This window comes from Colius striatus, chromosome 2 (assembly GCF_028858725.1).
Source record: "Colius striatus isolate bColStr4 chromosome 2, bColStr4.1.hap1, whole genome shotgun sequence".
NCBI classification, from domain to species: Eukaryota; Metazoa; Chordata; class Aves; order Coliiformes; family Coliidae; genus Colius; species Colius striatus.
In genome coordinates, this window is record NC_084760.1 from 42552800 (window position 1) to 42566269 (window position 13470).

Genomic DNA, 13470 nt, shown 5'->3' on the forward strand with positions numbered 1-13470 from the left:
TTAATATGTGCGGGTTTTCCCTTGTAGAGTTGGTTCATGTTGACCGCCTCCCAGATACTCACAGAAAACTGAGTAAATGTTATATATCTTGTCTAAGCTAATCATCATGACTCTGAAGCTTTTCCAGGACTATGCTTCATCTTACTAGTTTTGTACTATTTTCTCCTTGTCCTCATTGACGTAAAAAAGCTCAAGATTGAGCTGCTTAGAACTGGACAAATAATTTACCATCACCAAAAGAAGGTACATCATCCACCTTTGATATATAAAATGTCTTTAAGGTTTCTGCGGTAACATATTTCTTCTGTTACTAAAAAGGAGAAAGGAGACTTCCTGGATTTAAATTCCATGTGGCATCTGCAGAAATTAATGCTAGATTATAGATGTTTCCATTTATCTCAGTAAGATGTTGCTCACTTTATTAGAAATAAGGGAAATAAGTACTTAAGGAGTGTAATTAAATATACTCTAACACAGATATCCCAAATATGTAAAAATGACTTAATTCTATCTCAATCTTTCATTCTTTCTCTGTATCTCTCTCAAAAATAAAAAGGACTAACTCCATAGGCCTTTAAAAATAAGTGAGATGACTATTATCTGATATTCTCACAGGCTTTAGCCAGTTTAGCTGCATAGGAAATTATTAATTTGAGAAAACACCTATTCTGTTTCCGGGATGAGAAACTGAAGAAAAGAGTCCTTTTCAGTCTGATGATTAGGTCTGGACTTATTCCAGGGTCCTACCCAGTTTGGCAGCTTGGGTTTTCCTCTTTTATTCTATAACTTTATGTAGAAGTGGAAAAAGTCGAGGAGTGTTAATGATGCCAAACATAAAGAGAAAATATGATTTGATTTCAAAAGATCATTTCTGTTACTGTGGAAGAACCAAAAATCTGATGACAGAGTCATTTTCAGTTACACATGTTGAGCATTGGGTTGCTCATCAGTAACAGAATGAAGTTAACCTGGGCCACTTCCTTAATGTCTAGGAGAATATTTTCATGTCAATCTATTACTTCAACTTTTCCTGAACTTTGCCTTTCTTCAAGACTTGTTATTGATGCAAGTGTCAGAATATCTTTGTCAGTCCTAGGGAACAGCTCCATTGCACAGACCTCAGACCAGACGACTGATTCCAGTGACTGTTGCGTTAACCTTCAGACATCACCAATAGGTCAGCATGAGAGGGAGTGTCATTTCCTCTTGTATCTCCTCCTTGCCCATGCCCTCCTGAGTTGTGGTAATGCTGAGATATAATTATACCAGAGGTGTGGCTGCCAAACGTGGTATTATAATTAACAGGTCTCAGCTCTTCATAGACTGTTTCTCAGTGTTCATTGATTAATCTCCCTGACTCTGACTATGTCAGTTTATCTCTATGTTGCAGTTGGTGGGACTGAAGCATGAAGGTTAAGTGTCTTACTTGCAGCCTGGGCAGTAGACAGTGGCTGTCAAGTAACTTCCTAATAAGAAAGTCTATCTCCTGGTTTTCACATTTTAACTGTGACCCTTACTCTTAGAGGAACTGAATTTTTGACAGCCTGGCCTAGAAGAGCTCGGAGCAGCCCAGAGGAGGGAACATTCTCTTTCTGTCCCTGCCTTGATGGCCCTTTGCTGGTTGATCTTGCTCAAGCATCTTCCTAGTTTTGTTTCTTGTCTTTTAATTGTATATTCTGCAATGCAAATTTCTGTTAGTGTATCAAGGTTTCCAACTATTGCTTTAATAGAACGATAGAATCATAGAGTCACTTTGGTTGGAAAAGACCTTTAAAGTCATTGAATCCAATCACTAATCTCACATTGTCAAGCCCACCACTAACCCATGTCCCTCAGCACCTCAGCTACATGGCTGGGCAATAGCTCCAGGGATGGGGACTCCACCAGCTCCCTGGGCAGCCTGAGACAGGGACTGACAACCCTCTCAGGGAAAAAGTTCTTCCTCAACTCTAATCTAAACCTTCCCTGGTGCAACTTGAGGCCATTTCCTTTTGTCCTGTCACTCATTACTTGGGAGAAGAGATTGACCCCCCACCTCACTGCAATTTCCTTTCAGGTAGTTGTAGAGAGTGATCACGTCTCCGTTCAGCCTCTTCATCTCCAGGCTGAACACTCCCAGGTATCTCAGCTGCTCTCTATCACACTCGTTTTCCAGAACCTTCCCCACTTTCGTTGCCTGTCACTGGACACACTCCAGCACCTCAGTGTCCCTCTTGTAGTGAGGAGCCCAACACTGGTGCCAAGTACAGAGGGCCAATCACTTCCCTGGTCCTGCTGGGCACATTAAATTAGATAATGTGACTACTGCAGTTGAGACAGTTTAAACAACAAAATTATTCTTTCTTCACAAGCCATAAGGCTGTTAAAGTTACTTCATAACATTTGTTAAAAACTCCATTTTCAAAGTCCTCGTCATGTAACTTAACTGCTGAGAAGCTCTTACTTCATTTTCCACAGATAAGACTTAAACTTGTAGCACAGTAGTTACTCTTATCATCTCTCAGCATATGTGCTGTATTTGTGAGTCTATATGGAACCAGAATAGAAATTGTAAGAAATTGTCAATGTTACTAGTTACTCGCCAGAACTACACCTAAAAAGTAGCAGAGTTCTGTAGATGTAACTTCAGCACATACCAAAAAGTATACACTACTACCACAGAGAAAACAACCCTAAGGGCATCAGTATAAAAAGTAAGTCTGTGAAAATACAGTCAGATAATGGAGAAAAATGTTGTTTGACATACTGGATCTCAATGAATATCTTATTGCTTTTACCTCACCTGTATATGGGAATTTCATATTTAGAAGCATCTCAGCCTTCCTGAGACACGGATAGCTAAGTGGAGCAACACAAGCTGTCCTTGAAGTCTATATTGAGCAACAAGATCATCCAGATATCATTTAATCTCATCTACTAGTTCTTCTATTTTTGAAGAAGTATCTTTTGAAGTCTCCTATGAAAGTAAGAAGTTTAATGCCTGGATACTCAGCAGGATACTTGAGCTCCAGGGTGGTACTTCATCATGCAGAAGATCTCTTCCATGCTCAAACATCATAGCAGGATATCCAGACCATAAAAACTGGCTCTTTGGAGAGGGGCTTCTCTCAGAAATTTCTGATAATAAAATAATTCCTCTTTAGATATTAATTTCCCCAGAGAGAGAAGAATGAAAGGGGAAGTGTGTGAGTGGAAGGAGTTTTAACACCAATCTCCTTGGTTGTATGCAGAAATGAAATATTGGAAAACATTCCAGGAAACACCCGAGAGTTTTACCAAAATAACATATGCTCTTGTAAGAGAACTGGGGATTTATAGAACAGTATTTTCTGAGGAAAACATTTTCCAGGAAATATTCACCCAACTGTTGTTTGAATTGCACTTTCTACAAATATTGTTATGGTTCTAGGAGCCTTGAACAGTGGCCCACAGTCATGATGTTGAAACTGAGCTTTAAGCAGTCAGAACATTGAGGCTACCAGAAACTATAAATGGTCTTGTTTGATGGTAAGCATTACTGTAATGTGATAGTGATTTGGCCAGCAGATAGGGGATGAAACAACAGAGGGAAAGAAACTGCTGTTTTCTGTATGTAGCAATTATTTATTAATCCAGTATTATCTAAGAAATTCTGTGCAAGCAAGAGTAAATATCTGTCTAGGGTAGGCCCAGATTCTAATTTCCACTAAAAAGGGGTGCTCGCTGCAGGTAGCAAAATGAAAAAATGATGCAGTTGAATATCTGGGTATCGATCACCCTCTTGTGTTCTTAAGCAGAATTGCAGTCCCATGGAGAAAACGATTTTTAATGGTCTAAAATAGAAAGGGAAAGTGGCAAATAAGACTAGTCCTGCTCAGGGATGGTATATATGATTGAAGACCTATGGGGGACCAACACTCATCTGAGGAGCAGCTGGGGGTCTGGTGGGACACAGTATTTCATCCTGCCCAGTATTGCTTGGGGAAGTGTTGGGAGGAAGGCTTGTGGGAAGCAGCTTCTCTATTAGCAAAGAATCATAGAATGGTAGGGGTTGAAAGGGTTCTTTAGAGATCATCTAGTCTAATCCCTGCTAAAGCAGGTCCATCTAGATAAGGTCACACACAGATGCATCTAGGTGGGTTTTGAAGACCTCCAGAGAAATAAAAAAACCCAGCCTCCCTGGGCAGTCTGTGCCAGGGATCCCACACTCACCCTCACAGATTCCTGTGAGTTTTTCCTAATGTTTAAGTGGAACTTTTTGAGTTCCAGCTTCATCCCATTACCCTTTGTTTTGTCACTAGATATAATACAAAAAAGGGATTCCTCAACCTCCTGACACCCACTATTTAGATATTTGTAAATGTTATTAAGATCTCCCATCAGTCTCCTCTAGACTAAACAGCCCCAGTTCCCGCAGCCTTTCCTCGTATGAAAGATGTTCCACTCCCCTGATCATCTTGGTGTCCCTGCGCTGGACTCTCTCTGGAAGTTCTCTACCCGTCTTGAATTGAAGAGCCCAGAACTGGACACGGGACTCCAGATGAGGCCTCACCAGAGCAGAGGAGAACTGAAGGAGAACCTCCCTCAATCTGCTGGCCACACTATTCTTGATGCATCCCAGGATGCCATTGGCCTTCTTGGCCACAAGGGCACATTGCTGGCTCATGCTTAGCTTATTATCAATCAGGACTCCCAGGTGTCTCTCTGCAGAGCTGCTCTTCAGCAGGTTGACCTCCAGCCTTTTCTGGCGCAGGGGGTTGTTCCTTCCCAGATGCAGGACTCTTCACTTGCCCTTGTTGAACCTCATGAGGTTCCTCTCTGCCCAACTCTCAAGCTGATTGAGATCCCACTGAATGGCAGCACAGCCTTCTGGGGAATCAGCCAGTCCTCCCAGTCTGGTGTCATCAGGGAACTTGCTGAGGGTACACTCTGTCCCCTCATCCAGGTCGTTGATGAAGATGTTGAACAAGACTGGCCCCAGAACCGATCCCTGTGGAACTCCACCTGGCCACAGGCCTCCAACTCGACTCTGTGCCATTGATCACCACCCTCTGGGCTCTGTCATTCAGCCAGCTTTCAATCCACCTCACTGTCCACTCATCCAAGCCACACTGCCTGAGCTTTCTGATGAGGATGTTTTGGGAGACAGTGTCAAAAGCCTTGCTGAAGTCAAGGTAGATAATATCTGCTGCTCTCCTCTCATCTAGTCAGACATTTATGCCCTCTTAGAAGGCTTATCAAGCTGATCAAGCAGGATTTTCCCTTGGTGAATCCATGTTAACTCCCCCTGATAGCCATCTTATCTTTCATATGTTTATTACCAACATTTGGATGCATCAAGAAGAGTGTGGCCAGCAGGTCAAGGGAGGTTCTTCTCCCTCTTCTCCCTCACTCTGCCCTGGTGAGGCCTCATCTGAAGTACTGTGTCCAGTTCTGGGCTCCGCAGCTCAAGAGGGACAGGGAAGTGCTGGAGAGAGTCCAGCGCAGGGCCACCAAGATGATCAGGGGAGTGGAACATCTTTCATATGAGGAAAGGCTGCGGGAACTGGGGCTGTTTAGTCTGGAGGAGAGGAGATTGAGGGGAGATCTTATTAACACTTACAAATATCTAAAGGGTGGGTGTCAGGAGGTTGGGACATCCCTTTTTTCTATAGTAGCTAGCAACAGGACAAGGCGTAATGGGATGAAGCTGGAACACAAAAAGTTCCACTTAAATATAAGAAAAAACTATTTCACTGTGAGGGTGATGGAGCCCTGGCACAGGCTGCCCAGAGAGGTTGTGGAGTCTCCTTCCTTGGAGGTCTTCAAGACCCTCCTGGACATGTTCCTATGCAACCTGATCTAGGTGAACCTGCTTCTGCAGAGGGGTTGGACTAGATGATCTCTAGAGGTCCCTTCCAACCCTTATCATTCTACGATTCTATGATTCAGGATGAGTTCTTCCATCACCTTTTCCAGGGATGGAGGTGAGATTGACCAGTCTGTAGTTTCCTGGGTCATCATCTGTCCTCCATGATCATTTAAAAGTTATGGAGAGCATCCACATCAGTGAGTTTGCTCAACACTCTTGGATGAATCCCGTCAGGTCCCATTGACTTATGAGTGTTACGATTGCTCAGTAAGTCTTTAACCTCACCCACTCAGGGCAAGTCCTCTGCTGCCCAGGCCATCCTACTACCCTTGCTGGGCTGGGCTTCCCAAGGCCTGGCCTTGGCCTTAAAGACTGAAGCAAAGAAGGCATTCAGTAGTTTGGTCTTCTCTGCATCCTCTGTCACCAGGGCATCCTTTGTGTTCAGCAGCAGGCCCACATTCCCCCTAATCTTCCTTTTGTTGCTGATATGCTTGAAAAAACCCTTCTTATTTTCCTTTACCTTCTTGGCCAAGTTTAATTCTAATACTGTTTGTTCCAGATGTTTCTTAATTTTTTAACATTTATCAAAGTTTATAAACTGTAAGCAGAGATCTTTTATTTCTCTGTATCTACCTTTTTATTAAAGTTAGAATTATAAAGATCAGATAAAAATCATAACATTTAAAATACATAAGATTATTCTGAAATATTGTTTCATCAATGTAACTATACTGTCAATATCTAAAGAAACATGATTGTAATATTGCCCATCATTAAAAGGGTCACAAAGCTTCTCTAAGTAGCCAATACCATGACAGGTAACAAATCTAAGTCTTCAGTTCTAGGTCAATATAGATATATAGACCTTTGAAGTCATGCCCTGCATTTTAAAGGGCCTGGAAATATATGAACTGAAAAATTTTACTCAAGGAAATGCATCAGTAGAAGCAATATACAAGCTAACATGGTGCTGTGACCATGTGCAGGAGGTCCAGCTAAACTTTCCCCTAGGCAGAAGCTGGTAGCCTGCCTACAAATAGAGGAGGGAGAAGGCATATCCTTCAACTGAGCTTAATCTTCTTGGAGTCATCCTAAAGGTGAAACTAAAAAGATTCCTGGGATATTATGAAGCAAATCAAGTATTTTGATGGGGAATTTTGGAGACTTGAATCTACTATTTTTTAGGGGTTTGGGGGTTTTTGTTTTGTTTTTTTCTTTTCTTTTTTTTTTTTTTGTACAAAGTTTAAAATAAAATCAGAGGTTATTTTGAGCTAATAGACTTACTTAGGACTGATGTAATGGTGAGATTTTAGAAAAAAAAAAGTTTCCTACAGGTTAAGCGGAGCTGAAGCACTGACAATAAGTATGCTTCACAATGGCTTTTACACTTTCCTAAGAAGTAAGTCTCACAGCAGCTATAATGACATCCACAAGGACATTACATGATTTGAGTGGTGCATTTACATGTAGCAGGACACTTCTCCCTCACCACTGGATGGTTACAGCCAAACAAGGACTTCAGATTTTTGCAGTTTACAAAAGTGTCTTCATATGGACAACGACTGACATTCTGCATTTTCAAAAATGTCCAGATTTTCATGTCTGTATAATCTTTCACTTCTGCTGTAAAAAATCACTTCAGTATTATAGAAAAAGCAATGCAAGCAGCAAGGTGGTTATCTTACAATTCCTATCTCTTTATACACTTTGACTTGCTCCACATTGAAGTCTGCAGAACCCAGGGGCCTGTGAAGATCTTCATATGTACAGGGATTTTGAAGTCTGAAAATTCATTCGTGACCTTAGACATAGATGTACATCAAGACATTTTTGTCTTGATCTTTCCATAAGAGGGCAGCAGAAGATTGATGGTGAGAATGCACCGGTTGCTCAACAGCTACACAATTTACCCATTACCACAGGATAGTTAATGTTGGAAAGGACCCCACTGTTCTTTCTGGGCTAGAAATGGAAGGGGCAGTTCTGGGATCTTTCATCCAGATTAGCAAGAAGTAAGAATGCAAAAGAAAAATGCTACAAAGGAACAGCATTATTATCTGAGGTAATGCAATGTTGTTGTAAAGAGGAAAGCACATTTACTTACTGCAAAGCCCTCTTGCAGTGGCCAGGACAGTCTGCATATTGTGGTCCAGTTTTGTAAAGTGTAGCTAACTGCATTTCATGATCTCCTCTGAAATTTGAAAAAAATACAATACAAAACAAAATCAATGTGAAGCTCTGAGCAATTAACAGGGATTTATGTGACTTGTCACCAAGAAAGGCATTCAGAAGTTTTTAGATAAAATTATTTTCATATACAGTCATGTATTAGTTTCAGGTATTCATAGAATACAAGAAGTTTGTTTATAAATAAGGTGTACAATAAGGTTAAAAAAAAAATCTCTTGTGCTTCTCAGTTCTGCTTTTCAAATGTCGTTCAAGTGATTGTGACTTAAAAGGAAATAACCTCAGAAGACACCTGACATGCAACTACTTCAGACTTGTTCTTTACCTCTCTCAATAGTCATTTACTGTAGGTTTTGACTTTCATCTGCCTTTCTTGTTTGTGGTCAAAGTTATAAGATAATTTGTGCATGATGCCCGGTTTTGACAGAGATAGAGCTCTCATTGTTCATAGTATAAAATTTCACCTGTTTCAATGTGAAATTAAGTATATGCAACTCTGTAACCTGATGTTAACTCAGTATTTTCAACATTAGAACTGGTTAAAATAAACTGTAATGATTTTATCATAAACATGATCAATGCACCACAGGAATTTTTTTGTAATATATCCATAATTATCTGATCTTAAATGAGGAAAAAGGCAATACATATGAGGGACAGTACTGGCAAACATAAAAGCAGTTAAACTGGTTCTTAGGACAGTAGACAACTCCACATCTGATCCTGTAACTGTTGTACCAGATTAGCTGTAAAATAAAAAATTAACACAGTATTTCAGAGTCACACTCTATAGAATTCTCCTCAAAGACCTCACAAAATAACAGGATCAGAAAATATTTTTGTTGCCTTTTGTCTATTTTTTAAGCTTACAGGTGAACAGTCAGAAAGAATAAATAGAAAATGAGTTAACCATATCCTCCAGTTTCTAAATGATTTTGAACACAGTTTCTGTCAAGACGTAAAGTTTAAACTAAAATATTTTCATCACAAATATTTTGCTTTGACATTTCTTGATCAGGAATTTTAATCCCTATATAGGAAATATTTATCTCTAAATTAAAGAGATTGGATTTTTTTTTTTTCCTACAGAATAATTTTTCTCTTCTGGACAGTTCTTTCAAAATATTGGTTCCATTGCACCTGAATTATATGAAAAATAGTTATAATTTATGATTTCTCTTTGGATTAGAATATGCATGATAGGTAATGATTTGATGACAGTGATTATTTTTTTTTCCATGATAACTGTTTCCCAGCTCCCTTAAATGAACTTATATAATTCTAGTGTATCATTGTAGTTTGTTCCAATTCTCCATACCAGAGTATAGCTCTCAATTTTGGCCTTTTTTGTGGTTGCTCCAACTCTATACCTGAAATTGACAGTCAGACTTTTCCAGACTTGGATTACTTCAGCCCACATTTTGGGGTTAGATAAGAGTAACACTTTCTCACTGTAGGTGGCATCTGTAGTAAAAGTAAGTCTATTTTATTATCAGGAGAGAAGCAAGCTGTAGGGTGGGAGGCAGGACAGATGGGTTGTAGCTACATCCTAAAAAAGTCTATGATACCAACCTATTTGCCCATTGTGGTTATAAGAGGAGGATAGTACACCTGATCCTATGAAAGATGCAGGAAATATTATCCTGATTTTGAGTGAGCTTTCAGTCAGATAGTTATTTGACTATGAAGTGTTACACAAAAAAGTCTGTACTTAGTCATACTCAGTCAGCTACTGTGCTGTCTTGTCTCTAGCAGGAGCCAAAAGCAGACACTTCAAGAAATACAGAAATACAGGGCACCCCTCTCTCAAGTTCCAACAATTTGTCTTTTTTGGTGTTTAACAAACATGATTTCTCCTGTTTTATAATCTTAAAAATATATTCTGCAAGACAGTAAAATTTATCCTCATTCAAACATGAATTATCTCTAAATTGACATTAACCCATCAGCTTAGTCTTCAAACAGGTCACATACCATTAATGACTCTCATATCCCTTGGACTGCTTTTCACCTCACACTTATTTGCCCATTGCTGAGCATTTCTGGCAGCTTTATCTTTCCACATCTGAAAGAGACAAAGGAAGAAGTATGTGTCACAGATAAGTTAGTGCAGTCCATGATAAGATAAAAAAAAAAAGGGAGTGACTTGGGCACTGTGAGCCAAATGCTCCCTTGGTCCTCAACATAAAGGATAAGAGTCATGCCAGTTTACACTGCTGGGGCACAGGCATCACACAGTCCTGATTTCCAGATAGTCCTGACAAATATGAATTTTATAACATATTGTTGTTTTGTTTTAGTTTTGTGTTTGAGTTAACTTTACAGGATACAGTGCATTAAATATTATAAAACTGATTTTCAGCCCACATACAGCTGGGATGGAGTGATAGACACCAACTGGACTTTGAACCTGGGAAATGTTTGCAAGCCTCTCCATGCAGACTTAACCACAAACTATTGACCTGCTTATGGGATGATAGTAACTAGGAACATCAGGGACGACAGGGGTGGCAGCAGTGGTGGCCAAAATAAGCTCAGCTGAGAACAAAGGGCTGTGCAGATCTAGACCTTTTCTGTCCTCTGACAATATGTGATGTGTTTACATACTCTTTCCTTCATCCAGGGCATGAGTTTTTCTTTTTCTATTTATCTCACAGACTAAAGAGTGTTACCCATAATCTGAGCCATTTTGTACCTAATCTTCAGTTTAAACATTTTACCTGAAAAGCCTTGAAGCTGCTATCTACTGCAATGAGAAAACCTAAAACAAGAACTTGTGATTCAGTGTGCAGGCAGTGTTAACATAAGCTTCATGGCAATAAATAGATGTGGTTGGAGGAAAGCTGTATTCATGGCTCCTGCAGAAAAATAACCCAAGACTAGGCATGGAACAACTCCTATGTTGTCTAACGGGTTTTCTAAGTGGAGAAACTAAGATGTTTTTTTGTTAAGAGAGATGTTTTGAATAGCACTTGTGGTGCATCCTGAGGCTTTTGTTATGGTTTTAAAAGTGCTTGCAGTGTTTTGCTTGCATGCAAAACTATGCATGAAGCCTGCAGAAACAGAGCAATAAAATTCTAATTTCTTTATCTCCATCATAGAACACTTTTCCTGCCCTCCTTCACTGAGTATGGGTTGTTTAGAAGGCTACAATCTAATGATATGGAAAGCAGGCTAGTTGCAAGGCATAGCTTACCATCTTCAGCATGTTTCTGGCCATGGGAATTACAGATCTTCATATTTCACTGTGCTCCTCAAGGATCCGTATTTTGTTATGAATCTTGTAACTAGGAAAGGAGGCAAAGTTCATTTGGTTATACTGAAAACCCTGGAAAACAGTAACAATGAAGGTTTCAGTTATGAGAAGAAATAAGATAAATTATGAACTTCTTATGAAAGTAAAGCTTCTTGGAAATTTGAAACTTTCCTTTATTGGTTCTATTTTCATAATTGTTGATTTTTTGTTTCTTCTTTCCTTGATTTGAACTGCACACTTCATTAGGAGATGTAACCCTAAATGAAATTTGTAGCTCACATTCAGACATCTACATAGTAGGCAATTATATTTTGGAGGATTAGTCCTCTCTAAGTAGAAGTGATGAATAGTCTTCTGATAGTTCTGATTTTAGAATCGCTTGAGTTCATATTTTTGAGTAAAAAATTATTTTACAGTTAATCTTGTGAAGAGAAGAATAGTTTGATAGGCAAAAGAAATATTTTAAGACAAAAATGAGAAAAAAATGAGAGTTTATATTTATTGTGTTATATTAACACGTTAGCAACAATTTCAATCCTGATTTGTAAAGTGCTAGAGATCACTAGATCAGACTATGTCACGTTAGGTACTGGTACAACGTATTCAGATATGGCTCTGTTGCATAGACAAATGCTCCTACCTGTCCATTAGACTGGTGTAGCAACGCAGTCAGGAAAATTATTGCAATTAGTAGATCTATCTCTACAGAGAATAAACAAAACCCAAAATCCATTAATCTATGTGGTATAAAGTTTGTGTCATAAAGTTGTAAATAAAGAAAGGTACAAAATGGTTGAAAAGTCAAGTCTGCCACACAAAAGATTATTTGAATTAATACCTAATATAGTTGAATGTGCTGAAACTGTGTAAATGAGTGTACCATGGCACATTGGCACCACTGTCTTGTACAGACAGAAGATTCCACTTTGCTTTGAAGCAGCAACCATGAGAAGCATAAAGCTGAGCATTTGTTATAATGGATCAACCCTCTCTTGTCTTTGTTAATCAATTAATTTATAGCATTTCCTTCATCTTTGCCTCCTTGTATAAAATGAAAGTCCATTAATTTGTTCAGCATGGTCTTGCTCAAGCAGGCATAAGTTTTATCAGAAACTGGTATTTTGGAATGGAGCACTGAATACATCAACATTTGTCTCAATTTCTTTCCTCCTCCACATTTCCTTATTAAATCATCATCTTAAAGGCTTGACTAAATGGTGATGATCACCCTCAAGTTACATCTGATATCTAGACATAGACAAAACCTTCAGGAAATAGTATTGGCTGTTGCCCTCTGGCTACTAAGATACCTCATAGAAGCTGTACAAAAACAGTCTGAAACCCACTTGTATTCATGGGATGTTTTTTCTACATGTCAGAAGAACCAAAGGTTATGTACCATTGTATTATTGAGGACATACAGGAAATGATGTCTTTTTAGTTGGTAGAGAGTAAAGATGTGGCAAAATCCTGAGAAGAACCATTTTGAGCTCAACAGGTTACCTTAGACCAGACTGAAGCACACAAGGAAAGCAGACCTAATCAAAACTGCCAAACATGATAAACCTTAGATCTGGCCTCTGAGAAAATTCCACAATACAAGCACTGCAGGTCAGTGGCAGAGCTCTAGAAAATTCTGCTTGATAAAGAAACAACTAGGATAACACCTATTAAAACCATAAATATGCAATGAAAATATAAACAATTCATCATTCTCTGCTATGTGATTAAACAACATGTTGATATTAGGTGACAACAATGAGTTAAGACTGGCTTCAGAGAGCTTTTTCTTTCATCAGGAACTGAATGATGATTCTCGTGTCAAAGAACTATCAATTTATCAGGCTCCTATTAAAGCAACTTACATTTAATTTACAGGCTGCCCAGGGAGGGTGTGGAGTCTCCTTTCTTGGAGGTCTTTCAAGACCTACCTGGACATGTTCCTATGCGACCTAATCCAGGTGGACCTGCTTCTGCAGGGGCCTTGGACTAGATAATATTTAAAGGTCCCTTCCAACCCTATTATTCTATGATTCTATGATTCATAATACTACTAAGAAGAATGAATATTTTTTGTTCCAAAAATGATGTCTTGGAAGACATGGCATTTATAGTATTATTCATGTCCTACTGATTGTTTAACGCCTGAAATTGTCTCTAGATTTTTTATCTTATCTGCATTTAATTTATGTTGGAT

General features: G+C 39.1%; 1 protein-coding gene across 1 annotated transcript in view; it reads right to left on the reverse strand.

Annotated features, from left to right (window-relative positions):
- Positions 1-7268: 7268 nt before the first annotated feature.
- CRISP2 (cysteine rich secretory protein 2) overlaps positions 7269-13470 on the reverse strand; it is a 189883-nt gene continuing 183681 nt past the window's right edge. Inside the window, 8 exon segments of the mRNA XM_061989594.1 lie at positions 7269-7392; positions 7931-7948; positions 7950-8021; positions 8660-8763; positions 9336-9481; positions 9992-10082; positions 11214-11345; positions 11914-11975. Coding sequence (XP_061845578.1) covers positions 7269-7392; positions 7931-7948; positions 7950-8021; positions 8660-8763; positions 9336-9481; positions 9992-10082; positions 11214-11345; positions 11914-11975 — 749 coding nt within the window.